Source organism: Streptopelia decaocto (genome assembly GCF_964273445.1).
Source record: "Streptopelia decaocto genome assembly, chromosome: 1".
NCBI lineage: Eukaryota > Metazoa > Chordata > Aves > Columbiformes > Columbidae > Streptopelia > Streptopelia decaocto.
In genome coordinates, this window is record NC_138663.1 from 63,377,051 (window position 1) to 63,393,982 (window position 16,932).

At 36.0% G+C, this 16,932-nt stretch overlaps 1 protein-coding gene across 6 annotated transcripts in view; it reads left to right on the plus strand.

The window, feature by feature from the left end:
- Positions 1–16,932, plus strand: part of PARPBP (PARP1 binding protein) — a 46,437-nt gene that overhangs the window by 13,140 nt on the left and 16,365 nt on the right. For all 6 annotated transcript variants that reach the window (XM_082063883.1, XM_082063884.1, XM_082063885.1 and 3 more), the window contains exons 6-7: positions 1,112–1,266; positions 12,282–12,465. In XM_082063883.1, coding sequence (XP_081920009.1) covers positions 1,112–1,266; positions 12,282–12,465 — 339 coding nt within the window. The remainder of the gene's footprint in view (positions 1–1,111; positions 1,267–12,281; positions 12,466–16,932) is intronic.

Consider the following 16,932-nt stretch of genomic DNA (forward strand, 5'->3'; position numbering starts at 1 on the left):
AATTTGTGAAATCTCAGTTCCTGGATTAATTATTTTAGCTTCTAACGCTCTGTTAGCGTTGTATAAAAAAAAAAATTGTATGTCTGGACTGGATTTATTACCTCTTCCTCACAGTTGCCAGAGGAGAAACTTCTCTGCCATGTAAAGAAGTCCTCTTTTCTGGCATTTGTATCTTGTAGAAGTCCTGCAAAGCCAGAATATTTTTCCATTGGGAAGGCAAGGTCATATCAACTGTACTTGAACCACAGGAAATCTTTAGCACAAAGGCAGGAATACTTTCTTTGCTGAAGGCAGGTTTACTTTCTTTGCTAGAGTAATTCCAGTTTTATTCTTTCGAACCCTAGGAGCTTTTATGATTTAACTGTATAGCCTGAAATTAAAATGTATTGTAGAATTAATCTTGCTGCACCCGTGTCAAGTGTGTTGGATTGTTATCTTTACTTTGACCTTTCTGTAGAAGTCCTAAGCTTTTTATTCTGAGTGTTGCCTTAAAATTTGAGGGATTGTCCTTTAAAGTGTACTGCTTTTGGGACGTCTCTTGTTTTCAATGTCTTTGTAACATCTGAAATATACAAAAACTTTCAGAATTGAGTACCTGTGATGATAGAAGCCTTAACTGCCATAATTTTTCAGAAGTTTTAAGTATACATTATTTTAATTTGCACCTCTGAAAATAAATATGCTACTGAAGTTTGATTTTATGTGCTTTCGTTAAATTTGTTCCTGAGTCATAGAAAGCCCTCTGAATATAAGAGTAGTTTTTGTGAGGTAAACATGAGCATTTAAACAACAGCAGCAGCAACAACAAAATCTATATGCTGTGTTAATAAATGTTTTTCTAAGCTGTTAAAAGGCCAATGTAAATATCAAACTGGCTGGGTCATTTTTGCTTTGGCTTTTTTTTAAATACTGCTGCACTATTTTAGTATTGATCTTGCAATTATATATGGTGAGATGTACAAAGCTTGCTATTAAGAGGCATTTTAGTGATTTCAGTTAGATCATTTTTGCTTTCATCCACTATTTTGCAAAACTATAGGAGAGGCTCTCTTCAACATCTGCATTTCACATATGACTACAGTTTCATATTTCTGAATATTTCTCTTAATAGATGGCAACATCTTTTATCCGAACCATAGAACTTGGAGGAAGAGGCTGTTCATCTTCGTTATTTGATCCTTTAAAAGCCCATGTAAAAGGCCTTTCAAACTTTGTTAATTTTATTGACAAGCTGCAAGAAATTGTTGGTGAAATCTTAAATCCAAGGTAATAGAATTTCTGTCATATTTTTGTCTTATTATACACCTTTTTTTTTTTCTTTGTGCATGTGTCTTGCATGGGGGCATGAAATAAAATATAATAATGTACTTATTTAATATTTCAGAGTAAATGTTTACAACTTAAACTTTATGAGAAAATATAAATATTTGAAAAGCAATTGGGGTAAGCTTATAGATTTTTTTTGAGCTTATTCTTTGTATTAAATTTTTACCAGACAACCGAACAACCTACCTGCAGTGTTGCTGTTACTTTGATGTAGAGATTAGCGAAGCTGCAAAAACTAGGTCTCAGAATTTGCTATGCCACAAGAAAAATGCAGTATTTTTGGTTGTGTACTTGATGATTACAAGTCTGTTATTTCAGTCTGATCTTGTTAGAATGTAGATCTTATGAAACTTGAACTTGGATAAAATAAAAAGTAGCCAATTAAATGCTGGGTCATTGTGGAGCACATGTTGGAAAGAGGCTTTCTTCATCTGCCTGAGTCAAGTTCCTTTGCTTTGGAGACCTTGAAACCAATTTGAAGATGTTGGACATTGGTGGGATGTACTTAAGAGTATTTTGAACATAGTAGGAGATATGGTGCAACTGAATATCTGCTAACCTATAGAGAATAACAAAAATGTATTTCTCATCACCAAGTAATTCAGCTAAGAATAGATGAGATGAAGCTGTCAAACAGTGGAAATTTGATGATGCTACGATGATTTGATTCAAGTATGGCACAAAGTGTAAGCAGACCTGATAGCAGGAGAAATGGAAAGATATAAGGAACTTTGGTAGTTTCAAACTTATTCACTGAGCAGAATGAACATTCTTACATTCTTACAAATCTCTGAAATTTTGAAATAGTTCAAGTTTGCCTCTCCTCATTCTTCAGATGTCTAAAATTAGAAGAAATCGCTGATCTTTCAAGAATCAGTTGCATGAAAATTCCTTAAAATTTGGGGATGCTGTAAAACCAGACAATGATGCTTCTTACATCTGGAAACAACTTATTCTATTTCTGGAATGACTTTTTTCAAGCTTGTAAATATGTGCGTGACTTAAAATTGAATGACAGAAAGGCATTTGTGTTGTTGGTTACTGCACTTTTTGGGTCATAGAGATGTGTGTGTGTATATATACATATGTATATTTAAAAGTCCCCACAGATTTTTAGAGTAGCGAGGTTGGTAGATGGGCAGTAAAATTTCTTCTTTAATTGGGCCTTGACTTTGCTGTATGCACTGACCACTAGGTGACACTATTGCACAGCTCACATTACTAGCTGCTTAAAGTTAGCTGTACTGTTCCATTCAACACACTTGAGCGAGTGTGATGGTTAAGAGGGGGTCTTCATTTCAGGCCCATGAGCAGTTTCTACAGTCAGTTGTAGAAATCATACTGCTTGACTTGATCATGCACTTGGACATTATGAAAGGCAGATCCTGCTTGATTAACCTGCTTCCTTCTATAATAAGGTGACCCTATTAGTGGATGAGGGAAAGGCTGTGGACATTGTCTACCTAGACTTCAGTAAAGTCTTTGATACTGTTCCCCACAGCATTCTTTTGGGGAAACTGCCTGCTTGTGTCTTGGGCATGTGTACTTTTTGCTGATTAAAACCCTGGCTGTATGGCTGGGCTCAAAGAATTCTACTGAATGGACTCAAATCCAGTTTGCAGCTGGACACAAGTAGTGTTCCACAGGGCTTGGTATTTGGGCCAGTTCTGTTTAATATCCTTATCAGTTCTCTGGATGAGGGGATTGAGTACACCCTCACTAAGTTTGCAGATGACACCAAATTGGGTGGGAGTGTTGATCTGTTGGAGATTAGGAAGGCCATACCGAGGGATCTGGACCTGCTAGATTGATGGGCTGAGGCCACTTGTATGACGTTCAACAAGATCAAGTGCTTGGTCTTGCACTTGCGTCACAGTTCCACTGTACTCAGCACTGGTCAGGCTGCACCTCAAATCCTGTGTTCAGTTTTGCGCCCCTCACTACAGGAAAGACATTGAGGTGCTGGAGAGAGCTCAGAGGAGGGCAACAAAGGTGGTGAGGGGTCTGGAGCACAAGTCTGAGGAGTGATTGAGGGAGCTGGGGCTTTTTAGCCAGGAGAAAAGGAGGCTGAGGGGAGACATAATCGCTGCCTACAACTCCCTGAAAGGAAGCTGCAGCATGGAGGGTGTTAATCTCTTCTCCCCAGTAGCAAGTGATAGGACGAGATGAAATGGCCCCAAGTTGCACCATGGGAGGTTTGGATTGAATATTAGGAAAAAAATTCTTCATGGAAAGGGTTGTCAGGCACTGGAACAGGCTGCCCAGAGGAAGGGGTTGAGTCACCATCCCTGAAGGTGTTTAAAAGATGCATGGATAAGGTTCTTAAGGACATGGTTTAAAGGTGAACTTGGCAGTGTTAGGTTAATGGTTGAACTTGATGATCTTAAAGGTCTTTTCCAATCAAAATACTTCTATGATTAGTGCATTGATCTTTCCCTTGACAGGGAAAATGCTATTTCTTATGTATTGCTTTTGTGAAGTTGTGATTACATCTGGAGATGCAGTAATATTTTGGGAGAAAAGGCATGTAAGACTTTTTCTGGTCTTGTGCTGAATGTTTGAGTTAATTGGATAGCTTTCACACAGCCCTGGAGATTTGTGTTTTCAAATTGCTGGAAAGTTGTGCAAGCGTGTGCAAAACATTGTCTACTGGACTCCTTAAATTTAGGATTATAGAATAATTAAAATTGGAAAGAACATTGGGAAGTTTTTGGTTCAACACCCTGCTCAAAGCAGGGTCAGTTATGGGGTCAGCCTAGGTTAATTGGGGCTTTATCCAATGAAGCTCTGAAAACTCTGAGGATGGAGACTGCAGAGTCTCCCTGTTGGCAACCTGCTCCACTGCTTGAGTTTCCTCATGGTGAAGTTTTTTTTTTCTTATATCAATCTGGGACCTCTCTTGTTTCAATTTATGCCTGTTGTCTCTTTTCCTTCCACTAACTGTCAACATGAGAAGTCTGGCTTCCATCTTCTTAGATACCTTCTTGTAGGTATTGGAAAGCTGTTAGTAGATCCCTCTGAAGCCTTCTCTTCTCCAGATTGAACAACTTGTTCTCTTAGCTGCTTCTCACAGGGCATATCTCCCTGACCATCTTGGCAGCCCTCTGCTGGACTTGCTCCAGTTTATCAGCGTATTTCCTGGACTGGGGGGCCCAAAACTGGATGTAGTATTCTAAACTTGATCCAACTAGTGCTGATTAGAGAGGAATAATCACATTCCTCAGACTACTGGCTACACTACTGTTGATGCAGCCAAGGATACTGTTGGCCTTCTTTGCTGCCAAAGCACACTCCTGGCTCACAGTTAGCTTGCTGAACATGCACCAAGAGTCCCGGGTTCTTTTACACAGAGCTGCTTGTATCATTGCAAAGGTTTATATCTTTCTAAGACTTTGTATGTCCTGTTGAATTTCATATGGTTCCTGTCAGCCCATTCCTTTTGTCTGTTTAGGTATCTCTGCATGGCAGCTCTGCCCTCAAGTATATTGACAATTCCATCCAATTTGGTGTCATCTGCAAACTTGATAAACATGTAGTTTTATCACAGTGTCACTGCCAAAAATATTTAAAAGAAAAAAACAGGTTCCAGGATAGACCCCTTTCGTACTCCATTTGTTACATGTTTACTACCTTCTGAGCCTGACCATCCAACCTGTTTTGAACTCTAGTTATCCATTCATTCTGTAACATCCAAATTTGTATGTTTAGAGTATTTTCTGACAGTGTTGAAAGCCTTGCTACAATCAAGGTAAATGGCATCCACCATTCTTCCCTGGTCTACAAAGCCAGTCATTTTATTACAGGAGGCAAACAGATGGGTCAGGCTTAATTTACATTCGATAAATCCATGCTTACAGTTATCAGCCACCACAGAATCCTTCACATACCAGAAATGTTTTCCCAGAGGACTTTTTACATTATTTTATTAGAGAACACACTGAGGCTGATGAACCTGTGATTCCCAAACTGTCCTTAGTTTCTCAACTTATTGCATTGTTGAAATGAAGAATAAATATGTGTGGTTTTAAAATATTAACTGGTTATATAGAATGAACCAAATTAAGACTGTATTAGCATTCTAGCATGTTAACAAACATTGGGCTTGTGACTTACTTAAAAATGATCTTGCATTTTGAAGAAATATTAAAATATCAGAAAGGATTGTGTAAGAAAATAATTACTTTTTAAGAACAAAAAATGAGGATTAAACCAGAGTCTTAATTTTTTTTTTCCTGAAAATGCCTGCCACTTCAAAGACTAACATGTTTTAGCATAACTTTGAATTATCTGCTTTACATACACATTTAACTTTATAATGGAAATACTGATTTTTTTAGTCTGATTGATGTCATTTAAACTTAATGTTGAGAATGTTTCAAAATATTAAGAAGTAAATAATTCTAAAATAGACTGAGTTGTGGTTTAAATTGGATTTGCAAGAAAAAAAAAATGGTTGAAAAAGCTGATCTTTTGAGAGTGTCTGACTTAAGATATCACAGTTGAAGTGTGGTATTTTAAGTGTTCCAATTGTACAATAATGCATTTAATTAAATTGTAACTTTTGTAATTTGTTATCCATTTCCTTCCTAGCTTAGGCTGGCGCTGAAGAATATACTGATCATTATGTCCTAGATATTGAAATTCAAGTATAGTCCCTTAATTAAAAAGAAGACATGGAGGCTGTGGTTCTATGGCACCTTGATATTGGTGCTGGACAGAAAAATCTTGATGTTATGCCATTATACAAATATCGAACTACTAGTTCATCTGTTTCCATGGCCTCCCTTTAATCCAGATTTGAGCAGCAGCAGTCTGGCAGCTCCCTGCCCATAATTCTAGTTCTGATAACTTTCAGTAAATTGCAGTAAAGTGATTATGTCTAGAAGGAACTGTTACATTGGATATGTTATGACGGAACAACGGAACTGTAGCATGGAATGCACAGGGCTGATGATCAAGAATCTTATTCTGAGGAAAATACATATTTAAATTTATAGTAGCTACATCACAGGACTTGAGGAGCATTGCCTGCTATGAAGAATATCCCAAATTAGCCTTGGTGAGAGCAGACACTGACAACACCAATTTTGGTTTTTGCAGTAAGTTTTTGGTAAGGTACCAGATCTTTTAGATGGTGGCGCTTTCTGACAAGGGTCGCTTTTAGTTTGGTGGAAGAAGCCAAAGGTAGAAATTTTTTGGCAATACAACAAAAGTGGCAGCGACAACATAGAAAAATACTTAGCAACAGGATTTTTTTTTTTTTCCCTGTACTTTTATTTTGGATCTAATAAACTGCATAACTCTGAAGGGCTTAAGGTAGGGTCTTCACCTAATTTTTAGTTCTGTATGGTTTAAAAAATTGGAAAAGTAATCCGTGTGTCCATTGTTTGAAGTGAAATTTTTGAGTACTATGGATGTTTAGATATAGTTACTTATTTCTTTTACAGATACATCTAAAGTCTAGGTAAGTTGACTGATACAGTTTTATTGTTGAAATTTTGAAATACAGTGAACTACTGATTTTTTTTCTTTTCTTAATTTATGCATATAACATAATTAGAAAAAACATTGGGTTTGTTTTAAAAGTACAGTTACTGCTCTGTTAAGAGCATTTGTATTTTATATGGTTTCTTAGGGAATTTTTTCCCTGCTTTTCAACCCAGGTAGATAAAGCTCTAGTTAACATCCTGCTTCTTTGCATTTGAAAATAGAATTAGGTTGGTACTCTATTCATATAGGTCTAAATTCAAAAATTGGATTAATGTTCAGTTCTTATCAAGTTCTAAAACACCTTACAAAATCCATAACTAAGAAAAAGTCTGGGATTCCCTCCCATCCCATCATCACTAGGTGTTTACAGCCTGTTTTAAGACATTTGTTCCCACTACATAAGTTAGATAGATATATATTTGTCATCAATGTTTAACCTCTAGAGAAGTTGAAATGAATGAATAAAAATGTTGACCTTAGTATAACAGAATTTTGATACATTGTTTTCTATTCTTGGAATAAGCTTCGGGAGTCTGTTCTGTTTTTTATCAGGTTTTGAATATTGTCCATATCCTCAACTCTTTTTTATTTTTTTCCTTCTCTGTGCTACTTTAGTGTTTTCAAAAAAAATATGTATCTCCAGAAAATAAATAGAAATGCTTCTGCATCATATTAACTTTGCACACTAAGGCCCCAGTTCTGTAAAAACAACTCTTGGTGATGTAATTTAAATTTTAGTTATGCAGAGGAGCTTGTTTGTGTGATAATCTCAATAGGAAGAAAATAGACAAGACATGCAATTACTTTCCTATAAATTAATTACCTCAACATGAGAAAAAAACGTTTGATAAGGAAAATTAGATGGAAATAGATAGGACTGGGATGCAGATGATGTAAGGCAAAAGTGTTCAAGCAGGCACAAGATATGAAAATATTTTTAGTAGAAGCAGCCATTGACAGAAGATATGATTTATACAACGCTTAGTTAACAGGTAAAGTTTTACATTGTATTATTTTATTTTAAATTCCCTTTAGAAGCACTGATGCAAATAAGGCATTGTTAGCATGTGATTCATTTTATCTTCATGTAGATACCTCTTTTTCTCTCTGGGTATAAGACAGGTGAGATGAATCCCACCTGAACTGTTTACTGCTCTTGTAATGCCATTTCATGCTGGAGGTAGTGAGCCACTCATCCCATCAGTTCATCTACAAGGTTTGGAAACGTTTTAATTAAAAAAAGAAAAAGGTAACTGAACATCGTCTGTAAAACTAAACACTTAGAGGCTGCCAGTTCACTTGTCTGAGATGCATCCCTTAACATAGTCTTTAATTGTGCACTCAGTTTTCCCCTCACCCAGCCACTGGGCAGTCCTGGCTTTTGTGAATAGGAAATAAGAGAGTAAATTGCGAGTGAGTAATGGAAGATGGTAGAGTTTGTTGGACTCTTCCCATCTGCTGAAGCAAATCAAGAATAATGCAGGCTATCAAAGAAGGGAAAAACAAACAAACAAAAGACCCAAACAAAGAACAAACCAAACTCAAACAATGAAACTAAACAAAACAAAAAAAGCAAAACCCAAGTTGCATTTTTACCACGTTTCCTTTTTATCTTCATGCTTTTAATTAATCCTTCTAAACCTCACTAACAATGAAGTCCTTGCTTTAAATAGAACTAGTGTGTTTATTATTGAGTTAATTTATAGTTTCATGTTTAAGATCATTATTTCTTGAGTTGGTTTTTGACTTAGTGAATTGTCTTTTCTGGGAAAAGTATGATACTCTTTTTGCCACAAAAAGGACTCTATAAGCATGGACAGAGCTCTGGCCATCTCCACCTGTGCCCTAGATGGCACATATAAAGAGATTAACAGAATGCCTCTCCTATTGAGACTTGCTTGACTGTACTTTTTGAAACTGCTAGACATGGTTAGTTAGGACTTTCTGTAGTAAGCTTTGAAATATTCATGAAATCACAAATGGGGTGGATTCAACATTTTATAAATATATTCAAGACTAATAAAGCAAACTTCACAAGATACCTTATTTTGTTATATCATATCCTGATGTAAAATGGCATAAGCTGTGGCACAGTGTTTCAGTACTAACCCACACACATTAGATCAGCATTCTATGTCTTGGCCTGTTTATATAAATTCTAGTTGAAGCATGAATAAACTTTTCCTTTTCTTTGCTCCAGTTAGTACTGTGTATATCTGATGGTGGATTGGAACTCTTTCCTGGAAAAGAAAAAGGAATATGGGGAGAAAAAGAGATTAAATGAACTTCTAATAGCAAATATCCTTAGTTGGCATTGGGTAGTAGAGGCAAAAAAAATAAACATAGAAAATGTTTTTATCACTTTTCTTTTTCTTAGTCAAAAGCTACAAGGTAGCATAGCATTTAAGTTAAGACCATGAATATCAAAATTGACTGATGCTTATTGCCAAATGTATAATAATACTTTTTCTTCCAGCATACATATGTGTATATGTATGTTAAATGTGTGGAAATTATAATGATGTAGATAAGCTCAAGAAATCTGTTGACACAAAGGACTGATGAACCTGGCTTTCAAAGGCAACTTCAGTCAATCCCTTCACCTGCTTGTTTATCATAGAGTTTGAAGATCAGCACAGTATTTATGGAACAGATACCACTCATTTAATACAGTGCTTTTCTCGTTTGAGGGTATTATTTTGGAAAGTGTCAGTTTAGGGCTGAGGGAAATAAAGCAAATTGGCAAGAAGCATTAGGATACTTGGCTACGGTTCCTATACGCATCTCTGAGACAGAACTTCAGCAGTGCTCTCTTCTTACCTCTTGACAACTTGTACTGGATGATTTTTTCTTTCTTCCCCTTGAACTTTTCATTCTCTTGTGGTTAGACTGAATTGTGTTTTTTGGAGCAGAGGTATACCACATTTTTTTATTTTATTTAATTTTTTTTTCTTTTCTAACTAGCCTTTCTAAGATCTGGCCGATTTGTGACCTGTGCATAGAGAGACTTCACAGGGTGACTTTTCTTTTTACTAAGTGCATGCATTGTGCAAAGCACAAGTTTTTCTGTTTAACCCAGGCTGCAAATCTATTGTAAATTAAACAATCTTTAGTCTGTAAGAGTTGAAGCTGAGAACTGTGTGGAAATACTTGGTTTTGACCTGGAAAAAAACCAAAAAAAGTTTCAACTTCAGGTTTTCTGTTCAGCCAGAATAAGCCAAAACAGCAAGGTCTCTGGCCTGTTCCCTTTATGTGTTTTAACAGGGAACAATATAGACTAACTAGTTTTCCTCTGACTCAATTCCTGTTCTTACCTAGCCCTGTCTTCTTGTTTTATATTAATAGTTTTTATGAATGTAAATACACAGTTTCATTTGATGGAGGTTCTTCCAACTAGAACTCTAAAATTAATCTTCAGAATTTAATGCGTACAAACTATACTTTTCTTTCAATTTGCAAGGTATCCTTTTAGGCTCAGTAAGCAGGAGCACGGGGGGACATGCATTATCAGCTGGTATGCAAAGGTGAAAATAAGTCTGCATGTAAAAATGTAAAATGGAAAGAAATGAATTAAAAAACCCTCTATAGATTAGAGTTTAAAATATAGAGTACCACACTCTGAAAAGCTTGAGGAAAATAAGCAGAAGGAGAATGAAATAGAAGACAAAATGTCCCAGGGAAATACTGAAGTGCCTATATGTATGTAATGTTAAACAGAAGATAAATGATTGCTCAGTGGGGCAAGAGGAATCTTGATTATAATCGACTTTGTTGGTCTGAATGATGGGTTCCTGTTCTGAGAAGATCGGAGAATCAATGATAAGGTTTCCAAACAACATGCAACTTCAAAAAGCTTCTTGGAAGAGATATCTTATGATGTAGGAGAGCTGAGTGGTTCTTGTAATGCTTTTTTTATTTACCCAAACTCAAGCGATGGTAAAACATACAGTCTAGTGCTTCACGGTTCATGTAGGTACTGAGCAAAATTATTAAGCTTTTAACTCAAGTTTATTCTGTCTTTCACCAAGTCTTTGTTAAAGTAGTTGGGACACATTTGCTGTCTCAATATAGTTTATAATCTTTGAGATAAGATCTGCGATCCTCTAGCTAATTTACTTAACCTGGTTCATTCCTGCTTTCATACCTCCATATGCTTTTGCAGCTATTCACCACACACTATACTTGCAAAATAAGTAATTAGCTCCTAACACTTGCATTCTCCACTCTTGTGATGGGACTATGCTCACTCTAATTCTAAGCTTTAGGTTCTTTTATTTTATTCATTTTGGGCAGCATTGTTCAGGGCAGCACTTTCAACCCCTGAGTGGAAAAGTTACACTGACAAATGACCAGTGGGATTCTTGTACTTGTAACTGCTGCTTCTCATTCGTCAGGTCTGGGGTAAATCAAGGTGCATTGTCCCAAGAGCCTCAGGCCCTGTAACCATTTTTTTGGGCACAAGATCTTTGGGTTTTCTTGTGATTTTGTAGTAATTGATTATTTCTTTTTCTTATGCACTTAGGATAATACAGTCTACCTGGAAGCCTGTTATATTTCTATTTTTATAGACTATGAGAATCTTGCCAGTCTGAGGGAACAAAACATGGTCTAGTTCTCTCAATACTCTACCTATTGGAGTGTCATCTGTACAACTATAACTGTTAATCATTCAAGAGTTTTGCTGGGAACAGACCCAGTAGTTCTAATTCAAAAGTGATCTCCTAAGTAGTCTATCATACATGCAATTTGCATGGTTCAAGGTACAGGATCACGAAATGAAATTCACAATCTAAACATAGTTTAGGTGGACTCACAAATTCCTTCTTATCTTTCTATAAGAAGAGCTGAAATAAATCCCCTGTATCTATCAGATCTAATTATTTATGTTTTTGTTGTTAAACTGCATGGGCTTTTCCTAATTAAACTGCTGAGTTTTTTTTTCAGAAGGCATTTTTTCTTGTTGATTGAAAAAAGAGATTAATAGTGTGTGCCTTTATGGCAAACAATGATGTTCATCTAGTCTAATTACTTTCTATTTAAATAAAATTGAAAGCAGATTGATATTTTCAAGCACTTTCATGAAGCACAAAAGATTCAAAATCTAATAGGCTGTTAAACTGGAATGTGTGGTTCAGTGAAACATTTTGTTTAGACTTAACAGCTTATGAGCAAAGGGGTAACTGTGGGTTTAAAGAAAGTACTTTTCTTTGAGCTTTTATAGAGAAGTTAGTTTTGTGTTGCAGCTCAGTATTACTAAATGCTGAATTCATTACCTTTCTTTATAATCTCTTCTTTAGCAAACTATTATGTTGGACAATACTTTTACACTGCTGTTTGATTTAAAAGATAAAAGCAGTTCTCTGAAGAGTTTTGAGTAGCTGTGAAGACTGGCTACACTCAACACTTGTAAGTATACTAAAGTGCTGCCAGGATTAATGCGGAGATGACCCTGTGCTTATTTTCAGAATCTCAGGGGCGCGAATTCTGTCAACAGTGAAGATGCATTTGATAAAAGGCCGAAGCAATGGGGATCCTTTCTGTCAGGCAGTAGAGGAAGTTGTAGAAGATTTGGATTTGAAGATTAAAAATATTATTGATTCACAACATGAAGTCATGACTGCCAGCACTACTGGAGTCAGTCCAGCACGGGTAAAGTGACTTCTTTTTTTTTACTATTTAACTTTGCAAGAAAGCAAATGTCTTTTGTCTATTTTGTTTCCTTTTTATTTTTAAAGGATTTTCTACAGAATATTGTCTTTTCCTATACAATACAGAGCAGTGTCACTTCTACACTGTTGTTTTAAACTTGTTGAAAGACTTATAGTTGAGGATTACAGTGTGGATTTTGAAAAGTTGATTTACTTAAACTAAATTTCTTACCTCAAAATTATAAATAAAGTACTCTTCAAAACTTAATTTATTTGTGCAGTTGTTATAGATGTAGATACTTATAACTGTGAGGTTTGCCACTAATTTCAAGGCAGTACAACTATAACAAATTTACAAATAAACAAACTTATGAAAGTAGAATTAAGATTTGAGAACAAGTATCAGTAATTATGAATAAAATACATGGTTTTTAATTAGCTCAGCATCAAGTATTTCTAAGGATAAGGCATTCAAAATAAGGGTAAATATGAAAGAAGTCCAAAATGCGGTAAAATGTGGAGTGGGAGGGGAATAAAAATAAAACCCCAAACAATCAAAGTGTGAGTTTTTATCTTTTAGTGTTTCAAGACACTAATGAAATTAGTAATTATTTTAGTTTCATGGAAGGAATCAGACTATTTAAAGTTCTTTAAGTCAGGTGTGCAGAGCAGAAAACAGGCTTTCTATTTGTGGTTTCTGTACTCTGAATCTTCTCAGACTTACATTATGATCCTTTTTGTGATGGAAACAACTTTATTTTACATTGACGATATAGAAAATGTCTAGTGTTATATATTTTTGCCTAGGAAACTTTTAAAAATGTATGGATGCTTTGAATGTGTGCACTTCATTAGAATCCTTTATTTTGTGCAATCACTGGAATTACCCCATGGCAATATAAGATATTAAACAAATTTTAATCAGACTTCCATACGCCTTTTTTAATGAGAGCCAGGCCCTAATGGCTAGTTAAACTGGTTAAAATCTGTGTTTCCACTGAGCAGTTGGCGTATATATTTCATCCTCATTTTCCTCTTTCCCCTGAATCTTCCATCACTGTATTTCCCCATTTCCCTTTCATATACTTCTATTTCTTTCTCTTCCCCATCTGAAAAATTGATCACTGTTATCAGTTCTGTCTTTATTTAGCTACTCGTATTACTGGTAAAGTTGTTGAAAATTTAGATCGTTATAAGCTAGGTAAAACTATTTTAATCAAACTTTGTTCTTCAGGGACATTCACAAAAAAATTACTTTTGCAAAATAGTTTGTGTTTCTTATTGTTCTCCATAGGCCGTATTAATAGTCTAATTTATCTATAAAATTTTTTACCAGTATCCTTGTTGAGGAAGAAGGTAGCAAGGATCGTTGTATCCTAGTGTTGTTAGGAAATATGGTTAAATACTTAAGCCCATTGAGAACAGTGTGAAGTTAATATTTTTCTCAAAATGGGTACCTGAAGGCAGCTTATGAACTTAATTATGTTACTGTGAGTATTGCTCTATGTTGAATTTTTTGCCTATTCTTGAGATAAGTTAATTGATTACTGGAATATCCCATCTACTTGTGGATGGGCAGGTTCTACTATAGTTCTAAGTGAGGAACCTTGAGTACATAACAGGATGATGGGCTTTAAGTTAATCCTTTTCACCATACTCACCACAGTATGCATGTAATCGAGAGTCATTGGAGATGACTGTGGCCTGGATGTGACTGATGTGCCACTTGGCTTGACAGATCTACTGCTATAGTGGGTTTATGTGGGAAGGTTTTGGTAGTGGGAAGGGCTGCAGGGGTGGCTTCTGTGAAAAGACACCAGAAGCTGCCTCCATGTTGGACAGAGCCAGTTCTAGATAGCTCCAAGATGGAACCACTGCTGGCCAAAGCTGAACCAGTCAGTGATGGTGGTAGCACCTCTGCGATAATATATTTAAGAGAGAGTAAGAAATGCTGTGCAACAGCAGTTGGGAGAGAGGAGTAGGAGTACATAAGAAAAACAACTATGCAGCCACTAAGCTCAGTGAAGAAGGATGGGGAGGAGGTGCTCCAGGCATGGAGCAGAGGTTCCCCATCAGCCTGTGATGAAGATCATCATCATGCTGGTTGTCCCTCTGCAGCCCATGAAGATCCACAGTGGAGCAGAGATCCACCTGCAGAGGAAGAGTGTGAGAAAAAAGGAGCAGCAGAGACAACGTGTTAGGAACTGACCACAACTATCATTCCTCATCTTTCTGTGCCACTCAGGGGAAGGAGGTAGAAGAGTTGGGAGTGAAGTTGAGTCTGGGAAAAAGGAAAGGATCCTCTTCTGATTAATTGGCAATGAATTACATTGATTTGCTTCCTTAAGTCTGGCTTGCCAATGATGGTAGTTGGTAAGTGAGCTCCCTGTCCTCAGCTTGGCTCCACAAGCTTTTCATCATATTTCCCTCTCCCTTTTGAGAAGTGATAGAGCACCTGGGTGGGCACCTGGTGGATAGCCAACATCAACCCCCTACAGTCCTTTCTAGTGCTTAGTGCAGGGCCTGAGGAATTAAAGACAAGGATGGTAACTGGGAGAAGTAACAGGCGAAATTTGGACTGAACATTGCTAGAGTGGAAAAAGTGTGGAGAATTTTAGTTTTTGTAATTGTGGTGGAGGTATGAGGAGTGAAGTGTGTGTAAATTGTCTACATTTGTTGGTGTTGTGGTGTTGCTATTTTGATTTTGGTGTGGGTAATATTTTTTTTCTTTATGTAAATGAAGTTTGAGAAGACTGTGTAATGAATGCCCATTTTAATGATAATACTTCAATATGTGATTCAGAGTCAAGGGGTGGAAAAGGAAGCTTAGCAACTCTTAAGAGACTGAGAACAAATTGTATATTTTAGTGGAGCTTGATGCAGAAGAACATTTTATGAAGCATATAGAGGCGTTCATTATCATTACTAGTTAAAACAAAACAAAATCGCATTAGCTTTCCAAATGCATTTAAGGTGTATAAAAAAAATTGGAGCACCTGTGTTGTACCACTGAGATCTCGGGACAGCAAAGACTAATGCTTTGTTCTTAGTTTCACATATATCTTATTTTAAAATTATTATTAGTTTTTTACTTTATAAAGAAACCTCCAAGGTCTGACGCAATAATTAAAAAAAAAAAAATAAATAAAATAATTCTATATTCAGAGAAACTCTGATTCTAATAGGATGTTATGTTTTTCATATGTAAGAGGCTGACTCATTTCTTTGAGTGCAGGTGTAAAACATTATCTCAACTATAGAGCTGAAAATAATGCCTCTGCTAGCTTTTGGGAAGACTGCTTCCTCACAAAATGTGCCTGAAAAGAGTTAATTTGTTAGAAAAATATTGGCTTTTCTCCTGACAGTGGCCATTATCTTCTGTCATTGCTCAGTTTTCCTGCAAATCACCTGTTTTATAAGAATCTAGAGCTCTGGGAAAAGTTATTACTTTATGTAGCAGGAAGTGCTACTTTGTATTGAAGACTGCATGAGTGACTAATAGGAATTACGATAAATTTCTTCCTGAGAAAATTACTACCATAAATGAAATCTGGCTGATGTTTCTGGAACTAACCAGAATAGTCTGGAGTAGCTAATGGTCGCTACCCTTGAAAGACTGGTCAACTCTTTTATCGAAAAAATAATTTGAGTAATGATTTTAAGCTTGCTGATTTCTTATTGTGCCTTGTACAACATGATTTTAGACCATGGGTAGTCCACAAGGTCACTGTTGTTGTAGTACATAGGATTTCTGAAGGTCATCAATAGGCAGTTAGGAGGTTATGTTATATTCTAAAAATTATTTTTTTCCTTTGTGTATAATCAGTCAAGATGATACCAAATTTGTACTTTTCTCATTAAGACAAATCTACTGTGACATACATGACATTTTATAAAAATCTATGTGGTGATATAACGACTGAAGAAGTTCAGAATAAATTTTGAGGAAATTAAATGGTACTGAAATAGGCCAATTCTGTAAAGACAAGTAACAACCATTTGTGTAATTGCTATTTCTAGCTATTGATTATAACTTATAGTAACTGACTGACATATGTTGCTATGGTTTCTTGAAAGCTACATACACTAATTGATGTAATCAAATAGAGAGAGAAATAGAACTTGATCTTTTCAAGACTGTGTTTAAAAGCAGTTAACTGATTAGATAAATGCAGTTCTTCCTGTCTTTCTGAACGGAGTCAGGCTATTCAATGTTTCTCTGTATTGGTAAATAAGAAAGCCCATAGTTTTTCAAATCTACTACTGTGTATTAAGTCCTAACTTTCTCTGTGGACCTCCTAGTACTTTTAAAAAAAATGTAGCAAACTTGCAATTCTTGCAGTCCCATAGTGGCTATGGAGTTCTATAATACATCTATACTGCTGACTGTAGCATTGAGCACTTCCAGATGTGGATTATTATTTTCTTTAAGGAATTCTTTATTTTTGTGGGAAATTGTGAGGAATTA